Source organism: Gadus chalcogrammus, chromosome 3, assembly GCF_026213295.1.
Source record: "Gadus chalcogrammus isolate NIFS_2021 chromosome 3, NIFS_Gcha_1.0, whole genome shotgun sequence".
Lineage (NCBI taxonomy): Eukaryota > Metazoa > Chordata > Actinopteri > Gadiformes > Gadidae > Gadus > Gadus chalcogrammus.
This window is the reverse complement of record NC_079414.1, coordinates 21911679-21927743: the sequence shown is the minus strand read 5'-3', so window position 1 is coordinate 21927743 and position 16065 is coordinate 21911679. Positions and strand designations below refer to the sequence as shown.

The 16065-nt window shown below is 45.9% G+C and overlaps 1 protein-coding gene across 1 annotated transcript; it reads left to right on the top strand.

Annotated features, from left to right (window-relative positions):
* The first annotated feature begins 282 nt into the window (after window positions 1-282).
* On the top strand, window positions 283-16043 carry cbx8b (chromobox homolog 8b). Its single transcript, XM_056587283.1, has 10 exons — window positions 283-423; window positions 623-666; window positions 1169-1234; window positions 2574-2640; window positions 3286-4802; window positions 12396-12504; window positions 13015-13058; window positions 13386-13451; window positions 13587-13653; window positions 14209-16043. Exons 1-10 carry the CDS (start codon window positions 355-357, stop codon window positions 15091-15093), a joined length of 2934 nt encoding a protein of 977 aa, XP_056443258.1. The 5' UTR covers window positions 283-354; the 3' UTR covers window positions 15094-16043.
* The last annotated feature ends 22 nt before the right edge of the window (window positions 16044-16065 follow it).

Genomic DNA, 16065 nt, shown 5'->3' with positions numbered 1-16065 from the left:
CCAGCCTCCCGAAACCTCCTCCTCCCGCCTCTCTGACGTCACGTCGATGGCCATTTGCATGAAGGTTTTTTCTGCTGCAGCCTCCACCACTCCACTCCGCTCCGCTCGTGCGCAAACCGTCTCACACAGCCGCGGAGAGCCGACCCATCCCGACCCATCCCGACCGGGCCGAGTCAGATCGAGACCGAAAGTGAGGGGGGAGAGTGAGAGACGACGCTAAACGAGGGACTGTGGTTGCATGAGGCTTTTTCTCCTTGAAGAGGATCAGAAACACGGGCTGCAGCTGGTTCGACGGATACCGCACGACCGAGCGAACCGAGGCAGTCCGCCCCCCCCCCCCCCCCCCCATCAGACATGGAGCTGCCCGCCGCGGGGGAACACGTCTTTGCGGTGGAGAGCATCGAGAAGAGGAGGAATAGAAAGGTCCGTGCGTGCTCACGTTTTTGGGATATCGGAGGTTTGACGCGTAAGGGATCGCGGGCCAGGAGAGAGCCTTGTCGCAAGGCGTGTTATTTCCCGTTGGATAGCCTCGGGATTTCTCTGTACGATTTTATTGGGATCATTTGGATTGGATTCACGGTGCTGGAAGGTGTCGCTCATATGCTGTTGTCTTTTCTTGCAGGGGAGGGTCGAATACCTGGTCAAGTGGAGGGGATGGTCTCCAAAGTAAGTGGACTCAGTGAAAATATGTTTAAAAAAAAACACCTCGAAAACAATGCGTGTGCGCGTGTGTTTTTGAATGCGCGCGCATGTTGACTATTGCGCGTGCTTGACGTGTTTGCATCTTCCGACGTGGTGGTTCAACTCTAGTCGGCGAATGAACAATCAGGCCTTTCTGGCCACCGTCCTGAGGAAGTTGTTAACGCCTTGCCCCACTGACACACACACACGCACACACACACACACACACACACACACACACACACACACACACACACACACACACACACACAACAAACACTATTTATATATATTGGATACACACATATATATATATATATATATATATATATATATATATATATATATATATTTATATATAAATATATTATAGACCAATAAATATATACGTATTATATATATACACCAACATTACACCTTCGCTTTACTTAGCTGGGGGGTCAATGCAATAGCAGCTGCCTCCACTCACCCCTCCCACTTTACTCAGGTACAACACCTGGGAACCAGAAGAAAACATCTTGGACCCAAGACTCTTGGATGCCTTCAAAGACAGGTGCGTTATGAATGTGAACACCTTCATCTAAATATGGCTTTAAAACTATTTCATTTGCAGATCCCGCAATATAGAGACGGACAAGTTCCTGCAGCAGACACAGACCACACTTACACCGTAATAATAATTATTGTCGTTTGCCTGCCTGATGTGGAAGCAAAAGCTGGAACTAGACGCCTGCAAAAAAGCCAACAATGTCACTCTGACTTAATCTGTCAATTTGACTTCCTGCAATGGTCACAAACTGCCATCACATGTTTGCTGTTGTCACATCTTGAGGGACTTCTATCAAGGCCAAACCCTTGCGTAAAAATGGTCAGAAGCCTTCTCCTGTCCCCTTCTACTGCCCTGGAGTCACAAAAACATGTGTAGGGGTCAGGAATTACAGAATTATAGCGAAGCATCGCGTTAAACATCTGTTTCTGCCATTTGTGCCGCACTAAAGGAGAGAGTTTTTATGGAAACTAATTGTGCCTCTCCCCAGGGGGGGCAAATTGTCTGAATGCCAGACTATGAAAATACACTGAGTCGTCATGGTAATTAGATGTGAGGGAGACGCGTGGGCCAGGGAGAGGGGGGGGGGGGGGGGGGGGGGGGGGGTTGAATTACTGCTTCAGAGTAGGGCCTGAACAAACGACTTGGTTAAAAGAAAGAGAAATAAAGCTCCCTAGATCATGACATACATTCATTTATTTGAGGGTGGAAACGAAGTCAACTGTAATTAAAAGCATGCAGAATCGGACAATACAGTATATATGTATATAGTATGATTAGACTAAATAAATATCACTTGTCATATAAAGAGGCTTGACACTCCATTGACTTTTTTGGACTAAAGGGACACAATAGGAACATATTGTTGTAAGATAATAATAGTACATTTGAGTATGTTAAAAAAAATATGCAAAACTAAAGATGGCCTGATAGCTCTTTTAAAATGGCTTACAATTGCCATGTAATTACACTTATTAAAGGTACAGTAGGTAATTTGGGATAAGCAGCCAGAGTTATGCCAGATATTTAAGGTATGCCACCAAAACAATCCCAACCCTCCCTTCATGATTCCCTCACAAGCTGCCCCCCCCCCCCCCCCCCCCCCCCCCCCCCCCCCAGAGTCCCCCAGCCCTCTGGAAGACTCTGTATAAGCCATCCAATAATTTCTTACAAGTCAAATAAAATGATGGGATGTTGTTATTACAGGCCCAGGGACAGCCACAGATACCAGATTTACAGAGCATTCAACTAATATGACAAAATACGCTTGTAAATGAAAATGCCAACTCTAGCTTTAATAGGTTTCCACGGTGATTAATCTTTTTTTAATTTCCCCCCTCCGAAGAGAAGGGCATGATCAGCTGATGGGATATCGCAAAAGAGGACCAAAGCCCAAACATCTTCTAGTTCAGGTAAGAGTAACATGAACCAGGGATTTCAAAACTACAGTTATAAAGGATTAGTACATTTACAGTTACACTGAAACTGACACTCCAAATAAATATTTGACAGAAGACATGGCATTATCCATTAAAAACTTATACAAACCTAGCGATGCATGCTAAATGAGGGGGAACGAATTACATTTAAATCATCAATCATGGAAAAGGGCAAAAGGCCAGTGGAACCCCTGAGATGAGGGTTTGTGTTCCTGTCAGGACGGTGTGGGTGTAACACATTGGACAAAGTCAGTGATGGGACACAAAACATCCAGTGACATTCCTCTGGGCTGGGGCCACAGCCATGGAAGCTGCCCTGAATGGTGAAAGCGACTCACACATATGAACATGTGACTTGCTTGGGCCCCAGAGTTGACAGGGTTTCCTCAACAATGACTGTCAACTACCAGAAAACCATGCTTTCACATCTTAAACTAGTTTTTGTTCAGCTTCAGTTGAGGATGAGTTACTATTGCTCCATGGGAACCATTGTTATAATAATGAACATAAATGTGTCTCTTGTGGACAAATTTGCTGTGTAATTAATTTTAAAACAAGATGAGTCCTTGTCTTTACCATACTGACGCCCCAATCCTTAATCAACGGCTCTTTCGTCAGGTGCCATCCTTTGCCCGGAGATCCAGCATCCTGTCCGATCTTCAGGAGGCCTCCCTGAACGAGGACAGCTGTCAGAAGACGGCCCCCATCCATATGCTGCACTCCCAGAGCCAGCAGTACCAGCTGAACAGCAAGAAGCACCACCAGTTTCTGCCACTGGGCAAGGACGCCGAGCAGCAGGCCAATGGCAAGAAGAAGTTCTACTACCAGCTCAACAGTAAGAAGCACCACCCCTACCAGCCCGACCTCCGGATGTACGAGGCCCCCCACCTGAAGCCCAGAGACGCTAAGGTTCCAGAGGTGGCTAACCAGGCCTGGAACCTTCCTCCGGCATTGCAGCAAAAGTGGGTTCGTGACAAGGACTCCGGCTGCCTGACCAAAGTCAAGGACATCACCATGGAGCTGAAGAAACTCCCAGCGGATCTCAATGGACATAAGGAGCCGGAGAAAGTACAGCCCTCCGCTGAGAAAGACAATCCGTCACCGCCGAGTTCTGTGAGCAACGGCAAGCTTAAGATTGTCAAAAACAAAAACAAGAACGGACGGATTGTTATCGTCATGAGCAAGTACATGGAGAGCGGCATGAAGACGGCAAAGATAAAGAACGGGGACTCTAAAACGGTGGACGAGCCTACGCCCGACGAGGAGAGTATCGACAACGAGGTCGAGAAGATGAAACTCATCAAGAAGCTCGGGCTCATGAACGGATTTGCAAAAAACCTCAAGGACAAACCCAAAGTTTCCCGTGCTGAGAACGGCCATACAGAGACGGACCCGCCTCTTGAAGCAAAGGCCCAAGTGACGGAGCAGGATAAGCAGGAGGAGGTCGGGTGTCAAACGCCTCCTCTATTGGATCAGCCTTTACAACTGACAACTGGAGCTAACCTGATCACGGGGCGTGCGGACGAGGCGGTTCCCTGCCTGTCCGAGAGTGGACGGAGCCATGAAGGACTCAAACGGCAGTCTTCTGCCATGGACAATGAGGACCAACCAGGAGGCAGTAAGAGATTTTTGAGCTCCAGGATAAGCACACCACACACGTTGTCGTCACCACCTCAGAGTGCAGTCGAAGACCAAAATGCCTTTACCGCGGGTCAGTACACCAACCGGGAATACGGATATACCGAGCAAGAGGAACCCATTGATTTGAGCGTGGTGAGGACCAGGCCTGAGGCTGTGATCCAGACTGAACTCTGTACGGAGACTGAAACCGTAACACAAGCAGACACAGAAACACTGTCCGAGGCCCAGTCGCCCACACTTCCAGAGGAAACATCAGAGAGCGACCCCACCTTGGAAACACAGAGCCACACTCTCAGCCCCAGTCATAGTAAAGAGCAGCCCTTCCAGAGTCATAGTAAAGAGGAGCCGTTCCAGAGTCATAGTAAAGAGGAATCGATCCAGAGTCATAGTGAAGAGGAGCCCTTCCCCGCGTTCAAGCCTTTCCTGGGGAATATCGTCATTACGGACATTACTACTAACTGTCTCACTGTCACGTTTAAGGAGTATTTGACGGCGTAGCCCAACCCGTGATTAATTCGGCGTACCGACTACGATGTGTATATTTGTCTTATGTTGTACATGCAATATATGGTATTTTTGGATGCTTGAATGTACAAAAGAGCAATTATGTTTCTTGTTTTTTTAACCGTCTTGCTTTACCTTGATCCCTTGTTTGAATGGTTGACATTTATGGTGATTTCTTACACGCTTCGGCCGTTACTACTACTGGTGATCTGATCATATGCAGTATCTGATTTAAGCTCTTATAACTGAAAGAAAGGTTTTTTGACCAATCTTCTATCAGCGAATAAGCACTTACTCTTGTAAATAATCAACTTTTTAGGGTTTGAATTACTTTGTCATTAATACACTCAATTCTACATCAAAATGTTTGCGAAGAATTTTGGAAGGACAAATTCTATGAAAGAAAATGGTAAAATACACTGTGTGTGTGTTTGTGTGTGTGTGTGTGTGTGTGTGTGTGTGTGTGTGTGTGTGTGTGTGTGTGTGTGTGTGTGTGTGTGTGTGTGTGTGTGTGTGTGTGTGTGTGTGTGTGTGTGTGTGTGTGTGTGTGTGTGTGTACACGACGTTAGCTGCGTCCGTGCGTGTGTGCGTGACGCACAGGTCGTTTAACAGAAAGCATGCTGCCTGGACCTCTCAGGCGATAGTTAGACAAGATGAGGAACCCTGAGAACCATGTTTAATGTTATTTGTCATGAAAAAGAGTCAATGGAAATCGTTGCTTTAAGATTAAATATAAATGGGCAAGGTATATGCTTTTTTTGCACAGGTCTTTATTAGTCTGTTCGTTGTCGGGTACGCTCTCAGTAGGCTACCCTAAATTGAGCACAATTCACATCCATTAAAGCGTTTGTAACAATTCTTGGACCACGGCATTGGCGTTATCTTGTTCTGCATGCTACCACCACTCAGTGGCTCCGAAGAACTCGAGTTCAGAAGGTTAGCCCGTTTCTAATCAAAGGCCTTCTCTTTGTTCTCACGGTAATGTAAACACCGCACATAAACACTCCATGCACGGAGCTCTCTGCCGCGGGTCTTTCCCATGACCTTCGTGGTTCAGTGTAGGCCTGCACGTTAAGTAATGTTTTATATGGCGTGACATTCGATGTCTGCAACATTGAAACCTATCCCACGCTACTGTAGGCCTATATAAGGCTGAGGACCCGTATGGTGCAACCCATGAGTCGATTTGATTTGGGGAAATCATTTCAGGAGGGGACTGGATGCCCGGGGGGGTGGTGTTTTAACGTAACTTTAAGAATTGTCATTCGAGCCGCCTTCTTATTTTGTGTCGGAAAATAGTGTCGGCTTTCGGCGACCCGTTTGTCAGTGCAAACCTTCTTCTGCCCGCCAGCACGCTGCAGCGTTTGACCTTGTCTCTCCGACACCCTCAGCGCGCCTCATGTGCAGACCGCACACCGCACTCTAGAATAATAATTTTACTAATTTATTCTGTAATGTAATGTTATTATTAGCTGATTGATTATCGTACATCCTACCAGGGGAGACCCCGATGAATCCCATCAACGACGATGTTCCAAACTTTCGGAAATGGAGAGACAACCAATTAATGGGCCCTTTTCCCAGTAGGAAGAACACGGGTGTAATACAAATACACAACAATAATTATGGGTCTGTTCGAGGTTTGGCAGTGAACCGGTATAGACACTAGAGTAAATAGGCCTACACCCCGACCATGGGGGGAGGAGCACGGAATAATAATGATAAACCTACAGGAAGTTACTTTACTCTACTATCGACGAGCGGTAAAAATACATTCAAAATATCTAAGTCGGCCGACAATTGTGTAGATTCTAAAATCCCAGAGAGAAGGATGGTCCGCGTTATGCTGGCGTGTGCAGATATGAGCATGCGACTCAGAATAGGCCCGTGTGTCGTTCTGTGAGGGGTGATCCTAACAAGGGGTGTCCGGATCAGAACAGGACCTGCTAGCGTCCCCAGCTGTTCCCCCACCCTCCCTGCCTCCTAACCCGGGCCTTCACGGGCTATTTCCAGCCACCGACGTGTTGGGATGGATATAAATAATTGTTATGGCTTGAATGAGCCCTTTTTATGCAGGCTCCCTCAATGCGCCAGTTGCTCTGGTTGTTATAAGTTATATGCATGCATGAGATATAAGTAGGCCAAGCCTGTTTATAATGTGGGGTATGTGACTCTCATGATTAAAAACAGCATTATAGAGAACAAATTCACACAAAATAAAAGCAATCAATAGGCCTTATGCATGGTAGACCTCAGGGTTGTCTACTATCCCAGTAAATGAGAGCGACTCAATAGTACCGTGACCTCAGACAATAATCATCTCATATTTAGGTGACATAAAATAGCGCAACTTTCGTTAGAGAATCATTTAATTTAGACATGGTTCAAACTAATTCGCAACCTGTCCTGACCCTTGGGAAACAAGTCATGAGTCAATCAAACATAATTTCAATTTTTTTATACACATTTTCCCTTCATTTAAGTCTGTTCTTCGTGTAAATGTCTTTAATATTGACGCGCTACGAACAAAACACCTTTCGGGTACCGTGTTGGCACCTTAAAATCCGGAGAAATACACAATACGTTTTATTGATGATCTAAATATATTTTAAATGGTATCCGTATAGAGATCGCTCTACGATCGCTCTATACGGATACCAAGCCACGAATAATAGATACCGCATAATCCGCATTACGGATACAAAGACACGAAGAAAAGATCGACTTTAACCCGCAATATTGAGACGAAGCCGCGGGTTGGCGCGCGACTCGGAGAACGTCTCCCGCGCCGCGCGTGATGCAGACCGACGACGCGGCCGGACTCCAAACGCTCTGTGCGCGTGCTGGTGAGGAGGAAACAGAAAATGTCCGTCCTCCGCAGACTGTTCTCTGCCGACCGTCCGATTCGTTCTCTCTCGCAGCTCCCCGAACCCTCGGTAACGACCTAGAAATAATTTAACATGTAACAAAATAGGCCTACATCCTGTTTCCTTTTGATTGTTTTCTTTAGTGGTTTTAATGGTTTAATGTTTAAAAACATTTAACCTTTTTGCCCTTTTGTAACTTCCATGAGAACAGGCCTTGATTTAACCCGAATTTCTTTCGTTTGTGTGAAGATAGTCCAGCGTGGCTTTACCTAGTTTATCTAGGTTCACACTTTTTTTTAGCGTGAACCTAATTGAACGTCCAGCCTCTCCTCCCTTCGCGTAAGTCCGCCCTGGATCAGTCAAGGGGCGGCATGTGGCTCGAGAAGGATCGGGTTGACTTGCAACCGGATGGTTGACAGTTCGATCCCCGGCACCTCCTAGCTGAGTGTCTAGAGGACCTTGAGCAAGAGAACTGCTCCCGACGAGCTGGCTGTCAGTGTGTGGCTGACCCGGCCGTTGGTGTGTGTTCGTGTGCATAAATGGGTGAAAGTTACGCAATATTGTAAAGCGCTTTGAGTGGCCCCTTCAGAAAAGTGCTATCAATTCATTCCATTTACCTGCATGCCTGTCCGGCCTGGTTCAGTCATGAAGGTATGGCCTGGATGAGTTATATGTTGAACCATTGGATCTGAGTCACTGTTTGAACCCAATAGAAGGTGGATAACCAGTGACTGCCTGTCCCACCGTTTTGCAGTTGGTTAAAGTTAATTGATGGGGTCGCCGGGGCTGGTTTTAGGAAAGAGTTCCTTGGTCTAGGCTACAGAACAGACGACGCCATATTTACCTGAACTATTTTGTAAGTTAAATTCGTCGATTTGGGATATTCCTATTTACTATAGCCTATCTTTGCAGGGAAAGGGTTGCCTGGAGTTTGATGGGCGCAGTGACGACATTTCCCATGTGAGTTGCTGTACTGCAGTTGATTACCTTAAAGGGGACCTATTACGCTCTTTCGACTTTTATGACCTATAAACGTTGTTAGAATGATTGATAGTCATGTTTAACCATACACAAAAATCTATGTAGATTTTCGGGAAACTCTTCCTCTCATCCGGGCGCTTTCAGCATTCTCTGTCGCCCCCTCGCCCCCCTCTCCTGCCAACCCAACTCCGTTGTGATTGGTTACCTGAAGCGCGCGCGGGCAGATTTGACCAGGCATTTGGGGCGCGGCAGGAGTGCCTCTACGTAGATGATTTCCCGGAAATGTGAACAAGTGAATCGCAAAAGTTGTCCCGAGTGTTTAGCGCTCTGCACAGCCACCCCAGACTGTCAGCAGGGGATACGTCGAAATGCATGTACGTCATTATTTGACACTTTAGTATGGTTAAACATGACTATCAATCATTCTAACAACGATTATAGGTCATAAAAGTCGAAAAATCATAATAGGTCCCCTTTAATAACAGGGCTTATTCCCTTATTAACAGGCCTTAATAACAGGCATTATCACCTTATTAACAGGCCTTATCAATTTATTAACATGCCTTATTAACCTGCCTTGTTACCTTATTTAACACGCCTTCTTCTTATTAACCGACCTTATTACCTTATTAACAGGCCTTACCTTATGAAAATGCCTGATTGCCTTATTACCTTATTAACAGGCCTTAATAACAGGTCTTATTACCTTCTAAACAGGCCTTATTATTAAGTGGCCTTATTAATAGGCCTAATAACCTTATTAACAGGCCTTTACCTTATTAACAGGCCTTATTAACAGGTCTTATTACATTATTAACATGCTTTATTACCTTATTAACAGGCCTCATTAGCAGGCCTTATTACCTTATTAACAGGCCTTAATAACAGGCCTTATTACCTTATTAACAGGCCTTATAACAGGCCTCACCTTATTAAAAGGCCTTAATAACAGGCCTTATTACCTTATTAACATGCCTTATTACCTTTATAACAAGCCTTATTACCTTATTAACAGGCTTTATGACCTTATTAACAGGCCTTATTTAAATGCCTTATTAACAGGCCTTATTAACAGGCCTTATTACCTTTATAACAGGCCTTATTACCTTATTAACAGGCTTTATGACCTTATTAACAGGCCTTATTTAAATGCCTTATTAACAGGCCTTATTACCTTATTAACGACCCTTATTAACTTATTAACAGGCCTTGTTACCTTATTAACGTGCCTTATTAACAGTCCTTATTAATAGGCCTTATTACCTTATAAAATAGGCCTTATTACACCATTAAGAGGCCTCATTAAAAGGCATTATTACCAGGCCTTGTTACCTTATTAACAGGTCTCATCACCTTATTAACAGGCCTTATTACCCTATAAGCCCTAGCCTGTGCGTAACGCACATTGCGTCAGGAAGCAAACTGTTGAACACATAGGCGTTAACACCTAGGCCTTCATCTTGTCTGGTCATTTGAAAGTCATTTCAGACATCCATGGCTGAGGTCACAGGTCTGATTGGAAATAAAGAATGCATAAAGGCCTAAAAGAAAATCCTTCAGGCTCCGACCTTTATTTAAATCCATAAAGCCTAGAGTTGCACGCACATTGGCATACGGCAGGCAGTAAGATGGCCTGTGCAGCTCATTAGACGTAGGTATCAACAGAAAAGCTAATCCATGTTGAACCATTAGATAAGTATGCAGTCGGCGAATATCACGTTATATGTTTCTGAAATCTTTGCGTCAGTGTAAAACCGGAATTATCCTTATCTCTTAATTTAATTTCCATACGGTTGGCCGTAAAGCTGTAGACCTATTTCTGCAACCCTTTAAATAAAAGGACGAATGAAAGGCGATGAAATTATTCAACGTGAACTAATATTAAAGACTTTATATTAGAAGGACCTTAGGCCTAATTGATTGACCTGAAAAATTAGGTTTAATTTGTCTAATTGCATTGTTGATGGTTAACGTTGTTACTGATGAATGTCAGTTCACAAATCTTACGAAATCCGAATATTAAACAAAACAGACACTTCTGTCATTAATTAAAAACGAATGGCCCTAAAGATATCCGGTTTTCATTGTCCGTTCCCTTTGATAGCCTTTACAATTAAAGGCCCTTATTGTCCAAATGGGAATCAATAAAAATGATTTCTCTTCTGAAGAACTACACTTCGGTTTATTTAGGGAAGAAATAGCCTACTAAAACAGGGACAAAATATCCAATAATCACCGACGTCGGCAGGCTTAAATTCCCTGTTTCCCTTGACTATATACATTCAATATATAATCTCTAGTTTCCACGAACTTAATTATGGATAGAAAGGCTGGTTAAATATTGTAGAAAGGCTTCTATCTTCGGACAGCCGTGGTATTGTCTGTAGGCTATATAAAAAGCATATTGCACTATGAGCTGTATAGGCCTATGGCTTACCAAGTTAAATTCAACAAAATACCCTTGAAATAGGAACAAATAGTAGGCCTACAAACACTAACGTATTTTGCCTCATGATTTCTATGAATTATCGTAAATATTTAGGATACCTAGTTATAGGCTATCTAATTATTGTACATGCCCATATATATTTATTTATTTAAGGCCATTATTTTTGCCCTTTAGAGGCCAGTCTAGTTAGCATATTTGCCTATTATTATTAGACTAGACCTACTGTTTTTTAAACCATAATTAGGCCTAATTATAATTCAAAACGATATGTCACAGGCTATTCCGGCGACTGTTTCATCGCCTAAGTAAAATATGGTTTGCATTGTTGTTTTTCCAAAAAGGTGTGTGAATAAATAAATAAGGCTATAGGCCTATTCTGCTTTAATTAACAAAAAACGAAAACGAAGGGGATACTTCAGCGTAACGCCTCTTTGTTTAAAGGTTATTTTCTACACATTGTAGTGTTCTGAAAAGATACAGTTAGGCCTGAATCTCAGGTGCAAGTAGGCTACATTAGTTATTTAGAATACACTTTAGAAAGCCTATAGACGGCCGTAGCTGCTTGTCGTTTTATTTCTTGTATGATGCGATAGTAAGTGCGACTTTAAAATATAATTCAAACGATGTGGCGTATTATCCAACCTTTACATGCAGCCCCGGCTGTATTTACATAATATCAACGTCGTTCATATCAGCGCCAGGTAACGTCACGACACAGTCCTACAGAGAGGAAAACCATGGAGACCTTGATGGTTCCAGACTTTATTTTAATGGCTGATAACCACATCGCTGGATGAACTAAATTAAACGACGTGCGTCGTGCTTCCTCCCGATTCTCTTCCTTCACAATTCAACGCACTATGTCTAGAAATGTACGTTATTGAGCAGCGAAACAAAGGTGTCGTCGTCACATCTCGGCTATCTCCGCCGCGTTTACGAACGACGAACGATGTCGAAAGAACCTTGCGCGAAATTGATCCCGACGCGTCAAAGCACAGCGACCATTTTCTCGGAGACTCCACACTCACACAGCCCTCGTTCGCAGCCCCACCCCTTCACTTAGCAACCTCAAACACGTAGCAACGCCTCGACCAATGGCATGGCCGCAAACGGTCCCACCGACTGCGGTCTCCTAGCAACACTGTAAAAATGTGATGACGTCTTTTCTGTCCGGGAGTATTATGGTCTGTCGGGAATCCAGTCCGCCGCGCCGCGCCACAGACTAGGAAGCTACTGAGAAAAAAAAACCTCTTCCCTTCCCCGTTGGCTTAGCGGGCACCGAGCTAACGGCGGGAAGAAGACGTGCTTCACGCGCTTGAAGACAGCATGGAGCTGTCTGCGGTCGGGGAGCGCGTGTTCGCCGCCGAGTCCATCATCAAACGGAGGATCAGGAGGGTAAGCGGTGCCAAACCACTGGGTCCAATGCAACAACCAACCACCACGGCGCAATGAACACAGTGGTTTCAACGTGTTCAGTGCACCACCATGCTGGTGCATTGAACACGGTGAAGCCTCTGTGTTCAATGCCCCGTGGTGGTGGTGGTGAGGGGCTGGGTGATAGTGCATTGAACACTTTTTCCCCGAGGCTAACCCGGGTGTCATGTGTTTATGACACCGCGCAGGGTCGGATGGGGTACCTGGTGTGGCGTACTACTGTCCTGAAAGCACCACCACCACCATCACTGTAGTGGTGGCGGTGGTGCATGGAACACAGTGTTTCCCGGAGGCTAACCCAAGTGTCGTGTGTGTGTGTGTGTGTGTGTGTGTGTGTGTGTGTGTGTGTGTGTGTGTGTGTGTGTGTGTGTGTGTGTGTGTGTGTGTGTGTGTGTGTGTGTGTGTGTGTGTGTGTGTGTGTGTGTGTGTGTGTGTGTGTGTGTGTGTGTGTGTGTGTGTGTCAACGCGCAGGGTCGGATGGAGTACTTGGTGAAATGGAAAGGCTGGTCTCCCAAGTAAGTCGCCTTCCTTCCCTTCTTATGTCGTTTTGCGATCGTCGTGGGTTGGATCCCCCGTCGGATCCCCATGTATGCACACATGACTCGCCGCATGCGTGCGGGAGCTGTCTCCTTTCGCGGGGCTGTCGTTAGCCACCGCTAGCACGGCTTGGCTTGGCAGTGGGTGTTCAGCGCTGCACGCTGAACACGTTAGCTCAGTGGCTAATGCTACAGACGGTAGCTGGGGACCGCCGGGTGGCTGTGCTCTTGCCTACAGGCTGCCTGTGCTTGGGACGTGGATCGCGTGTTGCGCGGGATAAAACATGCGCCTCATGTCTACTGCAGGTACAGCACCTGGGAGCCAGAGGAGAACATACTGGACTCGCGTCTCTTCGTTGCTTTTGAGGAAAGGTAAGGGACTCATCATAGCCTATTTTTTTGTTTTAATCTGAGTCGATGTATTGATATGGTTCGATTCCCAATAATCAATGCCGGATGAACTTTGCACTCTTGACACGATAAATGGGTGTTGCGGTTTTGCTACAGGGAGCGCGAGAGGGAACTTTATGGGCCCAAGAAGAGGGGCCCCAAACCGAAGACCTTCCTGGTTAAGGTGAGGTGTGTGTGTGTGTGTGTGTGTGTGTGTGTGTGTGTGTGTGTGTGTGTGTGTGTGTGTGTGTGTGTGTGTGTGTGTGTGTGTGTGTGTGTGTGTGTGTGTGTGTGTGTGTGTGTGTGTGTGTGTGTGTTGCTAATGAACGAAGTCATGACGCGGCTATGTTCACGGTCAGCAGCTGTGTTGTTATGATCCTCGCTCTGTGGTCACGACCTCTCTGACGCACTCCGTCGTTTAGTTATATTTAGAAAGCTAAAGCAAATATACCAGTGGCTTGGATCGCAATTGCTAAATGGAATATGAAAACATTGTGTTATTTAAGCCATGTACATATTGCTATAAAATAGAAGCTTCTAGTAGCATATTCAAAGGTCTGATTTCAACATGATGAAATACGTTCATGTCGCTTTTTTGTAAAGTTAGTTAAAAAGGAACTAAAGTTGTTTTTTTTGCTTTGTATTTATTGCTTTGTAAAATAAATCCAAAAGTAAAATTCAAATTAGCTCCTTGTGTGTAAATGTGCCACTCTGCCGGTTTGTGGTTCTGTTCCCGCAGGCTCAGACCAAAGTGCGGTCCTATGAGTTCCGGAGCGAGGCGGTCCGAGGGATGCGCATCACCTACCCCAGCCCGGAGCCCACGGCCCCCCCCCGGGCCAGGGAGGGCCTGAGGGCCGTGGTGCCCACCATCTTCCCCCCCAGCACCGTCAACAGGGGCGAGAGCGTCCGCGTCTGGGCCCCCGAGCCCGAGCGCGAACACAGAGGATCCGCAAGGCCGGGCGGCCAGGCCCCGGAGCCCAAGAAGAGGGGCCCCAAGCCCAGGCTCCAGTTCAAGATCAGCCGAGAGGGCCCGACGCCGGCGCACTCCGACCCCCACAAGAGGAGGCCGGAGGGGGGGGAGGAGGCGGCCGGCTTCACCTCCACCTCCACCCAGCGGGGGGCGCTGCTCCACGGTGACCCGGGGGCCAGGGGCTCGGCCCCGGGGCCCACGATGAAACACAGACTCCATCAGAACCGCGGGCACGCCCACAAACACCACCACCACCACCACCACCACCGCCATCACACCCACGTGCACCTCCGGGCCCTCCCCTATGGGGCGCCCCATCAGCAGGCGGTCCACTCGAGACCCGGGGCCGGTGTGGGCCCGGGGGCCCCAGACAGGACTACGGGGGCCCCCGGACACAGGGCCCCCGTGCACTTCAAGCACAAGTCAAAAAGCAACCTGAGCCAGCTTCGGACGGAGCTGTCGTCCGCGGCGAAGCCGGCGTTCCTGGAGAGGCTGTCTCCGACCCCCCCAGCGGGCGACGGGGAGCGGGTGAAGTGGCGGCCGTCGCTCGCCAACGTGGAGAAGGTCCTGGTGACGGACGTGACCAGCAACTTCCTCACGGTCACCATCAAGGAGAGCAGCTCCTCCCAAGGGTTCTTCAAGGATCATAGATGATCTCTGTGTGTGTGTGTGTGTGTGTGTGTGTGTGTGTGTGTGTGTGTGTGTGTGTGTGTGTGTGTGTGTGTGTGTGTGTGTGTGTGTGTGTGTGTGTGTGTGTGTGTGTGTGTGTGTGTGTGTGTCACACTGCGTGCATACATTTTGTTGGACATATGTGTATATAGATCAAATTAAATATATCTATTATCACAATGTATATTAACATGATAGTGTGGCCCGTTTTTTGTTTCATGGAGTAGGAAGGCCGGCGTTATGTACAGAGCTTGTAAATTATAATATTTTGTAAGGATTCAGCAATCATTTTTTCTAAATTTCATACTTTTGAGTCAAACGTAGTTTTCTTAAAAAATGAATTAATCAAGGTTGGCAAAGCGATTGACCCAGCCTCTCTTTAAGGGCGGGCTTAAATATGCCTCGATTAGAAACGTCAAGTGGACTCGCATGTTCCCAACTGAAAATAATTGTTTTGCCCTTTGTTTTTCCTTCATTTATGGACTGAATCTATTTAGTTCCGGTTATATTGTCTTTTGCGTTTGGTTGTGCAGAATAGGCCTAATTACTTTCGATTGTATACTAAATATGCAGGAAAATAAAATAAGTTTCATGCTAAACCTATCGGACTCTTCACGTTACTATTTTTCCAATGTGAACAAAGGCCATATGGTAAGCGGTCTGTTAATTAGATTAGGTTATGCTGTAGCCAATTAAGGCATTTTAAAGAAATTGTAAAGTGCTATTAACCGTATGACGATTTAAATAGTTGAGAAATTAAGGCCTTCGTTCTAGTTTGGCGAACAGATTATTTAGACCCTACAATCCGTTATGCCTGATATTTGAGTGTCCCAATGAAGTAGCTTGAAGTGCTGAATGAATTATTTTAGATGGTTACATGGTTAGAATTGATGTCGTACAATTATTTCATTTTTTTAAAGTCTAGTTATTGAGTTTAAATATAGGCTATAAGAGCCT